Here is an 18,443-nt window from a genome sequence, read left to right as displayed (position 1 = left end):
ATTTTCCACTTGGTCCTGTTCACGCTGAGCTGGTAATGTTTTCAGAGCCGGGGCCGAGAGCATCCTGGACTGCTGGCTCCCTGTGATCAGCAGCCAGCTGAGCACAAAGGGGAAGCAGCTGCTCTTGTGCTACATCGGCACGGTCTCGGGGCTGTCGAGCCCTGATAAAGCTGATTTGCACAGAGCACTAAGCAACCGTCCTCTCATTACAAATTTATCTTTTGGAAGCTGAAGCTCTGGAAAAGAGAAGTTGATTGGATAGTGTTACCAACCAAAATTTTCAAACGTTTTGGAAACAGACAAATCTTTGTGTCCAACCCACATCCCAGAGAGTCTCTCTCTCTCTCCAAAGCTCTTCTCCCAGTGCTGAGAGACTAAATCATTGCCTATACTATGCCCCTCTTAGGCAAAATGGCTTCTGGTGCGTGACGTGACCGATGACATCTTAAGAAGCAAGTTGCTATCAGTGACGGCCAGTTCACTGAGATATAGTCTCCGGGTTCCTGGAGACCGTATATATATATCAAGCCCCCTTCCCCTTTTCTGGTGGGGAGATCCAACATCTTGCTGTTGCCCAGGACTGCTCCTGTCTGTAAGTTTCTTTAATAAACTTTGGTTTAATTCTGGGGTTGTCAGGCACTTTCTCCAGTGGCTCCGCCCTATATCCTTTGGAGATCGGTTCCAGGACACCTCGGAAATTTTTCACAACAGCCCTGTTTTTGCCCACATGGTACAGTTTTACCCCAAATGCTCCTCCCTTTCCCTTTCTTTTTTTTATCCTCATCTGAGGACATTTTTCCATTTTTTGTTCAGATAGAGTGGGAGGGAGAGAGAGGAAGAGAGAGAAACATCGATGTAAAAGGGACACATTGAGTGGCTGCCACCCTCACGACCAACCCGGGCCGGGGACAAACTGCAACCGAGGTACGCACCCTTAGTGGGAACCGAACCCGGGTCTCTCCGGACCGCAGGCCGACGCTCTAACCACTGAGCCAAACCGGCCAGGGCCCTTTCCCTTTTCTTAAAGGACACACACACACACACACAAACACACACACCATCACACATGTGCCCACAGGCTTTTGTTCCCTAGGGAAAGTATTTAAATTGTCCACAGCAATGTTTAATTCCATCATAGGAAGACCCAGTAACCTACAGCCAGGGCAGGTCCAGTTCCTGATGTTTCCAGAGAGAACAGAACCCATTAGTTCAGACAAATGTCCTCACGCTCCTGCCTCTATTCTTTCCAAAACCCAACCAGACCCTGGAGCTCCTCACAGACCGTCCAAGCTGTCTCTGCACCAGTCAGTAGCTAGGAGGCCCACAGCTGCCCAGACCAACCAGCTGTTTTTCAAGCCTGAGCCAGCCAAACCCTCTACATTTAGTAAACAGAGGTAAGGAGGACCTGGGGAGGGGCCTGCAAGATGGGAGAGAAGGGAGGGGTCATGTTATGCTCATTTCAACAGGTCAGTGATAGTGATGATAATTCCGCTGAAAGCTCACTGGGCTGGAAGTGAGGAGGCCTGAGTCCTAATCGTGGCTCTGCCACTAAATGAACCCCGTGCTCTTAGGCTGGTCACGGTGCCTCAGTGTTCTGTGTTCTGTGAGCAGGTTTGCCTTCATGGTCTGGAGGGAGTCTCCTAGCACAAGGTCTTTATAGTGACAATCTTCAAAATCTATAATGACACATTATAGTTGTTGTTTTTTTTAAAATTTTTTTCTTTATTGATTTCAGAGAGAGAGGAAGGGAGAGGGAGAGAGGGATAGAAACATCGATGAGAGAGATCATTGATGGGCTGCCTCCTGCATGCCCCACACTGGGGATCAGGCCCAAACCTGGGCAAATGCCCTGAATGAGAATTGAACCAGCGACCTCTTGGTGCATGGGTCAATGCTCAACCACTGAGCCACACCAGCCAGGTGACACGTTACAGTTTTTCAAGTCCTTCCACATACCTTATTTTATGTATTTAACCCTCCTTAAATCTCAACAATGTAGGTAGGGTATTTGGCAAATGAAATTAAGGTACCTATTGGTTGGGCAAACCATGGCCGAGCTGAGTGCTAAAATGAATTATTTCAACTTCCAGCCCCTGTGGCTCACGCTGTGACAGTCACAGCGTAGACTGTGTCCCCAAGGAAAGGTCAGAGAGGAGGACTCCTTGTAAGTGGGCAAATGCTAAAGAGAACCCTTGTTCTCTTAGGGTCAGGGGTCAAAAATCTGGGCTATTCCCCGAGCCCATTTGATGTCCTTTTAACATTTTTGGAGCCCAAGACGGGGTTCAACTCAACTCCAAACTCTAAGTTTCTTGGGCTTCAGAGATAGAAAGCAGAGCTGATCCAAACCCAGGTCCCCTACCTCCTAATCCAGAGCCCAAAATATTGTCACGCATGACAGCAATGTCGGCCTCTGCTGCCCTCACTCAGAGTGTCCCAGGAACTTGGGTTAGGGTTAGAGGCAGGTGTTTGTTCTGGTCCCCTCCATCTCAAGGAAATAAAGTCCACCCTCTGTGTAGTGGGTGGCATGTCCACAGAGATCAGCGCATGCGGAGGGGTCTCACATGCTGGGATAAGTAAGTGCTTTTACCTGCCACCCCCCAACCCCTGGCCTAAGTCCCACTGACAGACAGGATCCTGCTGCTCTTTGGCACGGTTATGGGCTAAAATGTGTCCCCCAAATTCATATGTTGAAGCCCTAACTCCCAGTACTTCAGAATGTGACTATATTTGGAGATGAGACCTTTTTTTATTTTTTATCCTCACCCAAGGACATTTTTGCATTTATCTTCAGATAGAGCGGGAGGGAGAAAGGGAGGAAGAAAGAGAGAAACATCGACATGAGAGAGACACATTGACTGGCTGCCACCCACACGACCCTAACCGGGGTCGGGGACAAACTGCAACTGAGGCACGTGCCCTTAGTGGGAACCGAACCCGGGACTCTCTGGTCCTCAGGCCAACGCTCTAACTGCTGAGCCAAACTGGCCAGGGCAAGGAGATGGGACCTTTAAAGAGGTGATTAAAGTTAAATGAGATCCTGTGTGTGGGTCCTAATCCAATATAACTGGTATCCTTTTAAGAAGAGGAAATCTGGACACAGACACGCACAGAGGGAAGACCGCGTGAGGACACAGGGAGGAGAAGGTGGCTCTTGACAAGCCCAGGAGAGAGGCCCCAGGAGAAACCAACCCTGCTGGCACCTTGATCTTGGACTTCTAGCTTCCAGAATCATGAGAAAATAAATTTCCGTTGTTTAAGCCACCCACCCAGTCTGGAGTATTTTGCATGGCAGTCCGAGTAAACTAATACAGGTCCCTGCTACAGAACCCCTCACCCTCAACATCTCCCTGCCCTCAAGGGCTGCCTGTGTTTTCTCCTCCGAACCTCCCCCTACCCTTAGCCCTGGATTCATCAAGTCCTTGGGATAAAACAACTGGCTCCATAATCCACAGACAAATCTTCCCACTTCAGGGGCTTTGGAGAGCTGGTTTCTGTTTGGAAGTGGACCAGGGACGTTAACTGCCCTTGGGGCTCCTAAGGGAGTGAGCAGCGAACAGGAAATACAGACAAAACAAGCTGATTAATATTGAGCTAGAAGCCTGCCCCACCAGTGACAGACAGATGAGCTTCCACCCCCCAGGAGTCTTCAGACAGACTCGTGGTAACAGTACAGTGGGTCCCACGCGTTCAGGGGCAAGGTGCTCCTTCAATCAATTAATATGGGGCTTCTTGAGATCAGGATGGATGCCAAAGATTCTTGGAGATGCTGAGCTTTGGACAACTCTCTTAGAGGGCACACAGATCCCCACGTTCCACCCCAGATTTCCCCTAGGAGCTGAGAGCTGGACGGGGAACGCCCATTACACACTCTGTGTTTGCTCTGGGCCTGGCCATTGACTCCAGGGGCCTTATCACTGTGTCCTCAGACTGGGCTAGGCACGTCTGCGTGAGGCGACCGGTCCCACTGCCCTGTGGTGCAGAAGAAAGGAGAGGCGGAGGGAAGGCCATGACAGAGTAAGAAGGAAGCCGCTGGCTGTACAATGAAAACATTCATTCTTCTGCTGCTGGTGCTCCCGGACCTGGCACCAGCCCAAGGACCACTCCACAGGTGAGGCCATGTCCCCAGCACTGTCCAGTCGGGGCTGTGCCCTGCTCCCGAGCTTAAGGCTCCCCTGGGAGAAGAAAGCTGATGGGGACATAGAGAGGTGGAGAAACTGAGGGCTCAGAAGAGGTTTACCAAGTGGCCACCGTGTGTTAGCCTTAGTCTCCATGACAGCCACCCCTTGCCTCCACCTCTGATGGGCTGCCTGCCGGAGCCCCAGGGGCCTTCTCATGGAAACAGCAGGGTGGTGCAGCTGTGATTTACAATTCAAAGGACACAAGTACTTCCCCAAGGGACTGACCACTGCCCCCAAGAGTTTTTCAGTCCCTTTAAATTAGCCCCTCATGAGGTTCATGTAAAAGTGCAGACCATCCCACATCCCCATCTTCCCAGATCTCGAGGAGCCCATCTCGGGGAGGGAGGGCCACTGCAAGTCTAAAAGTATGAGAGTCTAGTATGGACATTTTAATGATGTTAATTCTCCCAATCCATGAACAAGGTATGTGCTTCCACTTTTTTATATCTTCCTCTATTTCTTTTTTCAATGACCTGTAGTTTTCTGCAAATAGGTCTTTTATTTCTTTGGTTAAGTTTATTCCTAGGTATCTTAAATTTTTGGCGCGATGGTAAATGGGATTGTTTTTTTAGTTTCTCTTTCTATGAATTCATCATTGGTGTATAAGAATGCCGTCGATTTCTTGACGTTAATTTTGTATCCTGCTACTTTGCCAAATTCATTTATTAAGTCTGATACATTTTTGATAGTCTTTGGGGTTTTCTATGTATAATATCCTGTCATCTGCGAATAATGACAGTTTCACTTCCTCCTTTCCAGTTTGGATCTCTTTTATTTTTTCTTCCTGTGTGATTGCTGTGGCTAAGACTTCCAGTACTATGTTAAATAAGAGTGGTGAAAGTGGGCATCCTTGTCTTGTTCCTGTTCTTAAGGGAAATGCTTTTAATTTTTGCCCCTTGAGAATGATGTTGGCTGGTCTTTCATATATGGCCTTTATTATGTCGAGATATGATCCCTCTATTCTCCGATTGCTGAGCGTTTTTATCAGAAATAGGTGCTAGATTTTGTCAAATGCTTTTTGAGCGTCTATTGATATGATCATATGATTTTTATGTTTCATTTTGTTTATGTGGTGTATCACATTTATTGATTTGTGAATATTGTACCAGACTTGCATCCCTGGGATGAATCCCACTTGGTCATGGTGAATAATTTTTTTGATATATTGCTGGATTTGATTTGCTAGTATTTTGTTCAGGATTTTGGCGTCTATGTTCATCAGGGATATTGGCCTGTAGTTTTCTTTCTTTGTAGTGTCTTTATCTGGTTTTGGAATTAGAATTATGCTAGCCTCATAAAACAAGTTTGGAAGTCTTCCTTCTTGAATTTTTTGAAATAGTTTGACGATAATGGGTATTAGTTCTTTGAATGTTTGGTAAAATTCCCCCATGAAGCCATCTGGGCCTGGGGTTTTGTTTGCTGGGAGAGTCTTGATTACATCTTCAATTTCTTTTGTTGTTATTGGTTTGTTCAAGTTTTCTATCTCTTCCTGGTCCAGTTTTGGGGGACTATTTGTTTCTATAAATTTGTCCATTTTACTTAGATTGTCGAATTTGTTGCCGTATAATTGTTCATAATATTTGTTAACAATCCTTTGTATTTCTGTGGTGTCAGTATCACCTCACACCTGTCAGAATGGCCGCCATCAACAAATCACCAAACAACAAGTGCTGGCGAGGGTGTGGAGAAAAGGGGACTCTAGTACACTGCTGGTGGGAATGCAGACTGGTGCAGCCACTATGGGAAACACTATGGTGTTACCTCAAAAAGTTAAACATTGAACTGCCATTTGACCCAGTGATTCCACTTCTAGGAATATACCCTAAGAAGCCTGAAACACCAATCAGAAAGAATATATGTATCCCCCATGTTCATAGCAGCACTACCAATAGCTAAGATCTGGAAACAGCCCAAATGTCCATCAATAGACGAATGGATAAAAAAGCTGTGGTACATATTCACAATGGAGTACTATGCAGCTGTAAGAAAGAAAGATCTCTTATCCTTTGAGATGACATGGAGGGACCTGGAAAGTATTATCCTAAGTGAAACAAGCCAAACAGAGAAAGACAAGTATCATATGATCTCACTTATTTGTGGAATATAATGAACATAACAGTCTGAGGAATGGGGTAGTCCCAAAGATGTGGAAGTGGGGTACAGACTGACAATCCCCAGAAGAGGGGGTGGTAGGGGAGAGATAAACCACAGAACTTATATGCATGCATGCATGAACAATGGACATGGACAGCAAAGCTGGGGACAGGGTGGGAAGGGAGGGGGAGGGGGAATCAGTGGGGGGAAAAGGAGAAACATCTGTAACAAAAATAAATAAATTAATTAAAAAAATAAAATAAAATAAAAAAATAAAAGTATGAGAGTCTACAGGAGTAGACAGGAGGCTGGGCAGGCTGGGGCAGGGACACAGATTCTGGCTAAATCCTGGCATACTACCTTGCAGATCCCCTCCTGTGAATTTCCCTATTAACCTGGAAAAATGGGGTGGGGGGTGGAAGTCAGAGCGGGGCAGAAATGCATCTCTTCCTCACACGGGGCTTTGTCCTCAGGGTGCCCCTCAGGAGGCATCAGTCCCTCCGAAAGAAGCTACGAGCCCGGGGCCAGCTCTCCGAGTTCTGGAAATCCCAGAATTTGGACATGATCCAGTTCACCGAGACCTGCACAATGGACCAGAGTGTCAACGAGCCCCTCACCAACTACTTGGATGTGAGACATCGTGGGGCAGGGGCTGGGAGTGGGGACAGGGGAGGAGGGCTCAGCTTGGGCCATGGCTATTGGGCAGTTGCACTGAAGGCCAGTGTGGATTTCTCCTCCAGGCTGACCCGGATGGCCTGATCCTCTGGGTGCCTGTGGACTTGGCCCAATAACCCTCAGTGCACCTGAATGTGTGGACCTCTCTGGGAGGAAAGGGATGAGTAAGGCAGTCCCTCTGCCTTTCTCACAATGATTCACATAGTAATGAGAATCAGGATAATGATTTGATTTCCTCCCTCTCAGCCCTTTCTCTGCTCCTTTTACCTCTGATTGGTACTTCCCGGGGTCTACAAGCCCGTCTGTGCTAGCCCAGGCACTGGCCCCACAGAGCTCTTCCTGGGTCCCTTGCCCCTCCCCAGCACCCACACCCTGTTTCCTTCCCTCCCTTGCCTGCAGATGGAATACTTTGGTACCATCTCCATCGGCTCCCCACCGCAGAACTTCACCGTTATCTTTGATACCGGCTCCTCCAACCTCTGGGTCCCCTCAGTGTACTGCACCAGCTCAGCCTGCAGTAAGTGGGCCTGGAGCCCCAACAGGGACTAGCTGGAGGCCGGTCCTGGGACCCAAAGCCTGGCACTCTGCAGGAAGTGGTGGGGTTCCCGTAACTGGCCATCCTTGACAGCAGCCTCCTTTCTCCGTCTCTGGGTCTGCCCTGGGACAGCCTTCAGCAGAAACAGGCCTGGATCAGGAAGAAAGCTAAAATGTGTTTGCTAGCCAAGCTGACAACTTCCATACTGACCAGAATTAGTAGGGGGAAACTCCGTCACCAAAAAAATACAAAATTTTGAATAGGTGGTGACTCAGTGCCTATGGAACAACTAGAAGAATGTAGGGAGAAGTTCCATTCTAGTGGCTATTTCTGGGCAGGTAGGTGGGTCAGATTCCAGTGAAGACTGTTCACCTGCTTCAAAGAGGCTTGGTGACCCACCTGCCATTATACCAGAGGTGGGCTGGTGGGACACAATTGGTGAACCCCTGTACCCAGAGATAACTCAGAGGTCTTTGTGAATATTGGAAAAGGAAGAGCTAAGGACAGATGTCTTAGTCTATGCAGGACAAAGTTTAGAGACAGAATGTCTCAGGAAACCCAAGACTAGGTGTCCATGGGTTGGACAAGGAGTTGGGAGTGATTTCCTGGAATGGCCATTGTTTATCCCTGAGTTTCTTTTGAATGCCAGGCTCTGACCCACCGTGTTTGGCAGAGGCTGCTGCTGGTGCCTGATACCTGGCATTTTTTGGTGTGCATCATGAGCTCACAGGGACAACTATTTGGTCCCCTGTTAGCCCACTACATATGTCCAGAGGGGAATGCAGTAGCTCACTTGGAGGACCATGGCTGACCTTCCCGGAGGCGCCTGCTTATCATTGTGTCCTTGGACTTGTCTGGGCAGGTCTGAGTTAGGGAGATTTGGTTCCACTGCCCTGTGGGACAGAAGAAAGCAGTGGCAAGGTAGCTGAGGCAGAGTGAGGGCAAAGCTGCTGGCTGGGCCAAAGGCTGGAAGTTGAGGGGAGAAACCCTATACTTTAGGATGTCAGGGCAGGGATGAAGGATGAAGGATGAAGGCAACAGGCTGATGGCCGAGGCAAGAGCGGCATCCTTGCTTTCCAGAGACACATGCCAGGTTCAACCCTGCCCAGTCCAACACATACAGTGCAGTGGGGAGCCATTTCTACATTCAGTATGGGACCGGCAGCTTGTCTGGGATCATCGGGGCCGACCAAGTCACTGTGAGTATAATCCTTTCATTTTTTTCTCTCTTGGTCAGAACTTGGGAGATAGAACACTGTTCAGAGCCCTTAGGGGAGCAGTTTCAGGTCTGCCCCAGGAAGAGGTAAAAACAAGGAGCTGGCTTCTAGGGAAGGGGGGAGGCCTGGCCAGATGACAGCAGGCCTGTCTGCTCAGTGTGCTGGGTCCTAGAGAGGTGAAGGGGGACTGCAGCGGGAACACGGTGCACAGGGCTGAGAGCCGAGTGGCAGGGTTCACAGCTGGATCTCTGGCCCCAGGGGCACCAGGGAGACAGCACTAGGCCCCCATCTTGAAGGATAAAGATGTCCAAGCTGGGACTGAAGGTGGAAACTCAGTTGCTGAAATAAGACAACAAGGTAGGACTGGGAGTCCAATCAGGGAGACAAGCCAGAATCCTAGTTGTCAAAACAAGTTCAAGGTCAGCATTGAACTCCATACTGAGCTCATGAGCTGCTCCTTAAAATCCTTTGACCAAAGGTCCTGTGGGCCCAGAGCTGTGGGAACCTGACCATTGTAGGGACAGAGAACCAGGAGGGCCCTGGCCCTGCCCTGTCCGGGTGTATGGGCACTAGTACAGTAGTACCCCCTTATCCACAGTTTCCCTTTCTGTGGTTGTAGTTATCCTCAACCAACCACACAGTCAGAAAATATTAAATACAAATTTCTAAAAATGAACAATTCCTAAGTTTTAAACTGCGTGCTGATCTGAGTAGCTTGATATCTTACACCATGCCTCTCTGTCCCACCCAGGATGTGAATTGTTCCTTTGTCCAGTGTATCCACACTCTATATGCTCTGCCTATTAGTTACTTAGTAGCCAATTCAGTTATCAGCTCAGTTATCAAAGAGAGAGAACCCACATTTAAGTAACTTTTATTACCCTATATTGCTTTGTTCTATTTTATTATCAGTTATTGTTCATCTCCTACAGTGCCTAATTTATAAATTAAAGATCATAGGTATATATAGGGGGAAAGTATATATAGTGTTCAGTAGTATCCTCGATTTCAGGCATCCACTGGGGGCTTTGGAATGTTTACCCCTTGAATAAGGGGCGACTACTGTATACGCATAGTGGTAAATTCTTCCAAACATTTAAGGAAGAAGTAGCACCAACCTTATACAAATTCTCCTAGATAATTGATAAAGAAGGAACACTTCATAATTTATTTGTGAGGCCAACATAAATTTAACAACAAACTTGAGAAGGTCATTATAAGAAATAAAATTTGCATACCAATCTCTTTCCCATGAATGTAGATGCAAACGTTCTGAACAAAATGTTAGGAAATAAAATCCTGTGATGGAGGAAAGGATAAGGTATCCCACCCAAGTGTCCTTTTCCCCTAGGAATTTATCATCTAAGACAATAAAAGAAAAAAAAATCATATAATCTTCTCTATTAATAAAATTCAACATCTGTTCATGACTTTAAAAGCTCTTATAAAACTAGGAATATAAAGTAACTTCCTTAATCTGATAAAGAATAGACACAAAGAAGCCCACAGCAAACTTTAGACTTAATCACGATTTACTGAGACACTTCTCTCTGAGATCAAGAGTCAAGGATGTTTACTCTCAATGCAATAAGGCAATAACAAAAAAAAAAAGAAATTAAGAAAGATCTACTTAAATTGAAGCTAAACCATGCTTATAATTCAGTATTATAAATAGGTCACTTTTTCCCAGATTGATCTATAGAGTCAATGTTATCTCAATCCAAACAAGAACAACTATTATTAGAAATTGACAAGCTAACTCTAGAATTTATATAAATATGTAATACACAAAGACAATCTAGATGAAGAAAAATACTGCCAAATATTAAGACTTATTATAAAGCTGTAGTAATTTGATATGTGGTATTAGCACAGGATAGGCAAATAGACAATTGGAACAGAATAGAAAATTCATAGGCTACTCACACAGTCACCTGACTTAATATTGAATATGATACTGCAGTGAAGGAAATGATGGTGTCATTATTAAATGGTACTACGTCATCTGAATATCCATATAGCAAAGAAAAAATGAACCTTGACTCCTACTTCACACATTAAAGAACTTCTCATAGACTATAGATACGAATGTGGAAAGTAAAACAATAAAGCTTTTAGAAGAAAACATAGGAAAATATCTTTATGACCTTAATGTAGGCAAAAATTTCTGAAACAAGTTACAAAACTACTAATTAAAAAGAAAACAATTGATAAATTTGACTCTATTAAAATTCATATCTTAGGTTCATCCAAAAACATCATTAGGAGAGTAAAAACACCAGCCACAGTCTGGAGATGTTTGTAATACACATAGCCAACAAAGGACTTGATTCCAATCAATAAGAAATATGCAGACAACCAACCTCGCAGAAGAAGATATCCAATGTCCAATTTCCTCAGTCATCAGGAAATACAAATAACAACCAAAGGTACCCCTTGCATCTCACCAGAAGACTGAAACAGAAAAGAAGGCAGCATCCAGTGTTGGTGAAGATATGGAGCTACTGGCAACTGGAACTCTCTAAATATTAGTATTGAAAACATCAATTGGTACAAATCACTTTGGAAAATTCTGTCAATATTTATTCAATTCTGTCAGTATTTATGCTTACCCTATGATCTAACAGTTTTACTCCCAGGCATATAGCCAATGGAAATATGTACACATGTCTACCCAAGGACGCATACAAACAAGGACACATACATTATTAGCAATAGTCAAGTACAGGAAACAACCCAAATATCCATCATGGTAGAATGCATAAATAACGATGACATATTCATACTGTGCAATACAACGACAATGAATGAATTAGAACAGCATGCAACAAGCATAACGTTGAATGACGGAAGCCAGATACCAAAGAATTCATACTGTATGATTCCATTTATATAAAATTCAAAAATAAGCAAAGCTAAAATATGCTGTTAGAAACCAAGAGACTGGTCACTCTTGAGGAGAGGGGCAATAATCGAAGGGGCTTCTGGGGGATTGCAACTTCCTCTTTCTCAGCTTGGGAGCTTGCTCACGTGGGTGAACACAGTTAGTGGACACTCATTGAACTGCACACGTACAATTTCTGTATTATACTTCAATAAAAAAAAAATGTTTACATTAAAAAAAATTGAATGGGACTATGGCAAAAATTGTTGTGCTCATTAAATCAAGAAGAGTTGAGTCAGAGAAAAATTAGCTTCAGGACAGAGGGAGAATCCAGGAATCTGAGACCCTTTGCCAAAGATCTCCTGTGCAAGTTTCCTTTGGCTTTCTCCCCTCAGGTGGAAGGACTGACTGTGGTCGGCCAGCCATTTGGAGAGAGCGTCACGGAGCCTGGCCAGACCTTTGTAAACGCAGAGTTTGATGGAATTCTGGGCCTGGGATACCCCTCCTTGGCTGTTGGAGGGGTGACTCCAGTGTTCGACAACATGATGGCCCAGAACCTGGTGGATGTACCCATGTTTTCTGTCTATATGAGTAGGTAAGACCCATCAAACACGCCAGGCTGAGGTCAGTTATATCTCCAGGGAGACAACATGGTGCAGCTGAAAGAGAACTAGATGCAGCCATCACACACCTGGGTTGGCTCTCTTGTTTGTCCAGCTGTGTGATTTGGGGCAAAATACTTAACCTCTTTGACTATTGAGAAAATAGATTTGCCTCATAAAATCATTGTGAAGTCACTTTGTAAACTGTAGTATACTGGACTAATTTAAGAAATATCTGGAATTAGATATTTATTTATGCAGCAAATAAATACTTCTCAAGCCCCTATTATGTGCTTAGCATAATGCCAGGCACTGGAAACACAATGAAACAAGAAAGACAGTCCCCGTCCTCAAGTTTAACCCAGCTGGGGGAGGCAGGAAAACATTTTAAAGTAAGCTGACAGTAAAATAAATACATGTTAATGGATGGATAAAAAAACAAAACATGGTATATACTTGCAATATATTCAGCCTTAAAAAGAAAGGACATTCTAATACATGCTACAACCTGGATGAATCTTGAGGATGTTATGCTACATGAACCAAGCTTGTCACAAAAGGATCACTTGTATGATTTCACTTATATAAAGTACCTAGAGTGGACAAACTCGTAGAAATAGAAAGTAGAACGGTGGTTGCCAGGAATTGGGAGAAGGGAAATGAGAAATGATTGAATGGTTGTAGAGTTTGGTTTTATAGAATAAAAAGGTTCTAGAGACTGGTTGCACAGCAATGTACATTACGAAGCTGTACATTTAAAAATGATTAAGATGGGTCCTGGCCAGTGTGGCTCAGTTGGTTGGAGCATCATCCTGTGCACCAAAGAGTTTCGGGTTCGATTTCCAGTTAGGGCATATACCTGGGTTGGGAGTTCAATCCCTAGCCGAGAACATACAAGAGGCAACCAATTGATGTTTCTCTCTCACATCGATGTCTCTCTCTCTCTCTCTCTCTCTCTCTCTCTCTCTCTCTCTTATTTTCCTCTCCCTCTCCCTCTTCTTATCCCTCTCCCTTCCTCTTTCTCTGAAGTCAATAAAAACATATCCTTAGGTCAAGTGTTTTTTTTTTAAGCCAACTATTATTATTATTTTAAGATTAAGATGGTAACTGTTACATTATGTGTATTTTGGAAAAGGTCATAAGGCTCATCTGCCTCTGGGCACTCTTGCCTGGGGTCCTGGGAGGGTCATCTCACCTTCCTCCCCTTACAGGGAAGAAAACTTCTTACCTTTCTGACTCCTTCCCAGTGAGACCCAGCCTGAGCTTCCCTCATTTTTAGCATAAGCTCATTTCCTTTGTTTTCTCTCCCATGTGGAGCATCTTAAATGTCCTCTATCAAGTCTTCCTCTCCAGCATGGCCCAGGCAGAACTGTAAGTAGGAGGCTGTCTAGATTCCTGCCCTTCACCCTTTCAGAGGCTCCTGCTCCCTTCCAGCCTGGGAAGACGTGAGCTGTGATGGGAAATAGCCAATGTTTCGCAGTCAGACTGACCTAGATTTAAATCCTACCACTGACGTTGCCTCATCTCCCGGAGCCTGTTTCCTCAAATGGACACAAGGTTGGTGTGAGAACTGAACAAGATTAGGCAAGTAAAATTCCTAGCACAGTGCCTTGCATAAAGGCCATCAACAAACGTTGGCTCTTTCTCCCTTGCCTCTCTCAAATCATTTCCCACAGATATCCAGCTCCCGACTCCTTTATTACCTTGCCTTGCAATGCCCCAAGTTTTGTATTTTTCTGATCTTTTCCTACTGAAAGTGAATCAGTTTTATGTTCTATTTCTCCACAATCCTGTTAGGTGCCAGAACATAATATGAGAAATCACCGATAAAAATTAATAAATATTCAAGCACTAATAAGTCATGTTGGGTTCACATTAGCTTCTTTGCCTTAACACAAAAGACTGCATAATGTGGAAACAAACTCCAGGCACAACAACAGTGGAGAAGATACCTGGGGGAAAGGTGTCTTTGGGGGGTGCCTCCAGTCACATGGTGTGTGCACACCTCAGGTGGTAGATTCATGCATGACCAGACTCATTGTCCCCACTTCTCACCTCTGTACCTCATTTATCCAAGAAGCAGGAGGACATCCACAAGTCATTGAGCAGAGCTGTCTCTCTTCTTTTGCCCAAAAGGTCCAGACTAACCAACTCACGGTAGTTCGAAGTCCTGGTCTCGAAGCCCAGGCTTATATTTCTGCCTGTCTAGGTACTTGGTGTGAGTGATCAGACCAGAAGTCTGAAGCTCGTTCCTAGGGTTTTCCAGTGGTCCTTCCTTGGCAATCTGCCTTTCTCTCTCTGTAGTGACCCAGAAGGTGGTTCAGAGAGCGAGCTGATTTTTGGAGGCTATGATCACTCCCATTTCTCTGGGAGTCTGAATTGGGTCCCGGTCACCAAGCAAGGCTACTGGCAGATTGCACTGGACACGTGAGTAACCTTCACAAAGTATGGTATTGAGGGAAGAACTCATAACAAACACAACTCAAGTGGGATGAATTAAATTGACCCAAATGAAAGTGCTGGTGACTGGGAGAGGATGCCAGGAGCCTGCTGTGCGAGGCTAGCGGCGTGGTGGTGCTGAGGAGAGGTGCAGGAAGGAGCATCAGTAACCAGGGTAACAGGCACCTGGTACCAACTTTCAGCTTCCTTCCTTGTACAAGTGGTGTGCCTTCAACTCAACTGATGGTATATACAAACACTCAACCAGCTGCTTCTTGTTCACTCAACATTAATGAACACATAGACAAGGGCGGAGTGAGATGGGGGTGCAAAAGTGAATTGGACTCAGATTTTGCCTTCACAAAGGATGTAAAGAAGATGCGACGTACATACAAAAGACTGCCTGTAAAGTGGTCAGTGTTCCATGAGATGTGCCTCCAAAGTGGCCCAGCAGGCAAAGCAAGACAGCTTCTACCTGAAGAAATTCTCACGGGCTTCACAGAGGTGGCAGCATTGATTGAGCCTTCACACACATGCGCACACGCACACGCACACCTGAGCATGCAGCAGTTGGGGAAGTGGGACTAGACGCCTGACACATTCCTGGCTCTGTAGTAGACAATGTGGAAATTCAACAAAATGTAACTCGAGTGTCAATTCAGCCAGGAATAAGCACCTGCAAGGTTCACTGTCCATTGAGGGTTTCTCAAACCACAGGGATTTATCCATTTATGGATCATAACATCATTTTAGGGGATCATGACTTACATTTTTTAATGAAATAGAGTAAAATAGAAAAGAACAGAGTGCACATCACATATTAAGGTCAAACACTGTTTCATGAAATTTTTAGTGTGTGTGTGTGTGTGTGTGTGTGTGTGTGTGTGTACTGGGCCGGGAAGTAAACGTGTTTCCTGCTAGGATCTCAGTCAAAACATAAATTGAGAAACACTGATGCGGTGAGAGAGACTGAAATGGAAATCGTTAATGTGCCCCAGGTATCAGAGAGCCCAGCAGGGGGTGAGAGCTGCTGGGGAGCCAAGGGATGTTAGGGGCGAGGAAAAAGGGGACAAGGGGACAGGAAGAGAGGAGGCGAGGGACTGCTGCTACTTCCTTTGCCCTCAGAATCCAGGTGGGGGGCACCGTGATGTTCTGCTCAGAAGGCTGCCAGGCCATTGTGGACACGGGCACCTCCCTCATCACAGGCCCCTCGAATGAGATCAAGCAGCTGCAAAAGGCCATTGGCGCAGAGCCCATGGATGGAGAAGTGAGCACCTGCCTGGGAAGGGGAGAGGTAGGAGCAGGGGCCCTGGGCCTCTCTTGGGAGATGAGAGATTTCTAAATGGATGCTCTGTGTTGTGTTTTAGTATGCTGTGGAGTGTGACAATCTCAATGTCATGCCGGATGTCACCTTTACCATCAATGGAGTCCCCTATGCTCTTCAACCAACTGCCTACACCCTGCTGGTAAAATTGTTTTCTTATTTGGGCTAGTGAACACACAATACAATATATAGATGGTGTATTATAGAATTATACATCTGAAACCTATACAATTTTATTAGCCAACAAATACATTCAACCAAAAAAGGGGGGGGGGCACTCACATCTATACAATATACCAGAAAAGAAAAAGAGGAAGACTGATCCTCATTCTGCAAGTCACAGGGCCTTTCCCATATACCTGCCACTTCCCCTTTCCAACAGTCGCCCGCACTCAGGACACATTTACCCAAGTCCCCTCCCATCTTACCCTGCACTGAAGTGGCATTTCTTCTGCAAAGGACGCAGCCACCTATGTGTGGTGGAAAGACCACCGGGTGGTTCTCTAATTTCCTGTTCTGCCATGAAGTAGCAGCAGACCTGGAACAAGCCATTCAGTGAGGTTTTCCAAAACTGTCATTAACCACAACCACCAAACTCCTCTTAACCACCAAGTCAGACTGAGGATGTTGTTATCCTGTTTTGTAGACTGGGATTTTGAGACCCAGAGAGTTAATGGTTGTAGATATGAGTTGCTTGGGGGTGGGAGGTACAGAATAAGGTTATATCTCCACTAATATATGTTCAAGTTAACATTCTCCTCAAACCAGAAACTGCCTTGGTGTAGCAGATGCCCAAGTGTGAGGGTGAGGTAGAAAGGGAACTCCCAAGGGTCTGAGAAATCCATGACCACTTCATACCACAGTCGGCCCAGATTTTCAGTATCATAGCTCTTTGGTGACATACTTTAATGCACTAACTTTGCCCAAGAGTCGCCCACAGCATCAGGGTGACTGCACAGAACTGAGGTCTTTAGGGCTTTACCTGCCCCACACCTTGGTCTCCATTAACCCCTTCCCTAAGCCACCAGATATAAACATACAGTAAAAGTCAAAACAAATTCACTTTAAAACACAGCTTCATGTCAAGTTCTCTAAACTCTTCCAACAAAGGAATTCTGGAGCTGGCACTGTGAACTCCACACCGAGGACAAGCTAGACATTCCGACTGCCCAGTTCATCAGTCTGGACACCCATCACCACTCCAGCACCCCCACACCCCCACCTTCACCCTACATGAGTCCCTGCTCACCCCTGCCCCCTTTCCCGTACCCAATATGGTGCCAGCAGATTTCAATCAGAGCCACTCAACCTTTCTCAGATGCTGTAATACCTTTGCCTTTTTATCCCTTCCTCTTAAGAAGGCTCTTCAGTCCTCTGCAAATTTTCCCACTCCCTCATCAGCAGCATCGAACTTCAGGTGGTTGTTGGAAAGACCACCCCTGGCTGTTAGATCCAACTCTTTGCCAAACTATAAATGAAGGCTGGGGAGGTTACACTCTTCTCACAGAACAAGGGATGCCTTCTTGCCTTCTATGTAAAAGGAGCCACTCAAACAATTCTTCCCAGAACAGGAAAATAGCAGTGGCTAGCCCTTTATATAGAGCAATTGCTCTCCCTTAAAAAGAAATTGAGTTGGGCTTCTCTAGAAACTAAAGAAACCAGGATTTAAGTCAGGATGTTTTAATGCCAAGCCCTTCGCTCTTCCAGCCACGCATCAAGGTTTTGGTTTCCCCAACTGTAAAATGGTGTTGAGGGGTGGGGGCATGTAATAGGTGAACAATTCTCAAAATTGTAGAACGTAGAAGCCCAGGCCCACATCTATGACATTGTTCAAACACTTTATTGAATACATAGGTAGAGGTTTGTGATGTAGGAGGAAGAACCAGTCAACCCAAACTGTGAAGCAGCTGTCTCAGGCCGTTCAGTGTGGCCGTCACCACTACACAGTGTAGCTCCAGGACACACTACTTCCTTCTTGCCCTAATGCCACTTACATTCTTCTTTTCAACCCCAGGACTTTGTAGATGGAATGAAGTTCTGCCCCAGTGGCTTTCAAGGTCAGGACATCCCGCCTCCATCTGGGCCCCTCTGGATCCTGGGCGATGTCTTCATTAGACAGTTTTACTCCGTCTTTGACCGAGGGAATAACCGTGTGGGGCTGGCCCCAACTGTCCCCTAAATAGGGGCCTTGTGTCTGTGCCTGCCTGCCTAACTCCCTTTGGAAATACAGCTGGGCCTGTTAGGTTGGGGCATTATTCACACCTGTCAAAAAGTCATTTTCAATAAAATGCATGTTTCAGAACTGCCATTTGAATTAGGACCAAACATAGCTTGAGACCACACACATACACACACACACACACACACACACACACACACACCCTCACAGATTTTGATATACCCACCACCATCATGATAGAAGAATTAAGTTGTATGCCCATACCTTTTATTGCTTTTTGCTAACATTTTACTATGGAAATCTCCAAACATGTATA

The 18,443-nt window shown here is 45.5% G+C and overlaps 1 protein-coding gene across 2 annotated transcripts; it reads left to right on the top strand.

Moving 5' to 3' along the window:
- The first annotated feature begins 556 nt into the window (after positions 1–556).
- On the top strand, positions 557–18,277 carry CTSE (cathepsin E). 2 transcript variants are annotated; one of them, XM_036272909.1, is made up of 11 exons: positions 557–592; positions 1,262–1,394; positions 3,927–4,108; positions 6,746–6,902; positions 7,347–7,464; positions 8,563–8,681; positions 11,979–12,178; positions 14,490–14,612; positions 15,750–15,891; positions 15,992–16,090; positions 17,963–18,277. In XM_036272909.1, the coding sequence occupies exons 3-11, from the start codon at positions 4,041–4,043 to the stop codon at positions 18,125–18,127; spliced, it is 1,191 nt and encodes a 396-aa protein (XP_036128802.1). In that variant the 5' UTR covers positions 557–592; positions 1,262–1,394; positions 3,927–4,040; the 3' UTR covers positions 18,128–18,277. The 2 variants fall into 2 exon arrangements, with proteins under 2 accessions (XP_036128802.1, XP_036128803.1); XM_036272910.1 differs by lacking the exon at positions 1,262–1,394.
- The last annotated feature ends 166 nt before the right edge of the window (positions 18,278–18,443 follow it).

The sequence above is a fragment of the Molossus molossus genome, unplaced genomic scaffold (genome assembly GCF_014108415.1).
Source record: "Molossus molossus isolate mMolMol1 unplaced genomic scaffold, mMolMol1.p scaffold_m16_p_20, whole genome shotgun sequence".
Lineage (NCBI taxonomy): Eukaryota > Metazoa > Chordata > Mammalia > Chiroptera > Molossidae > Molossus > Molossus molossus.
Note: the sequence above shows the minus strand (reverse complement) of the source record. Positions and strands in the feature narration are given on the sequence as shown.

What these genes read in the sequence shown, in the direction of transcription:
- CTSE (XM_036272910.1), top strand. Translation starts at nt 4,041, where the DNA reads ATGAAAACATTCATTCTTCTGCTGCTGGTGCTCCCGGACCTGGCACCA. An exon ending in CTGCACCAGCTCAGCCTGCA is followed by an intron (nt 7,465 to 8,562) that starts GTAAGTGGGCCT and finishes CTTGCTTTCCAG; the next exon opens with AGACACATGCCAGGTTCAAC. An exon ending in TCGGGGCCGACCAAGTCACT is followed by an intron (nt 8,682 to 11,978) that starts GTGAGTATAATC and finishes TTCTCCCCTCAG; the next exon opens with GTGGAAGGACTGACTGTGGT.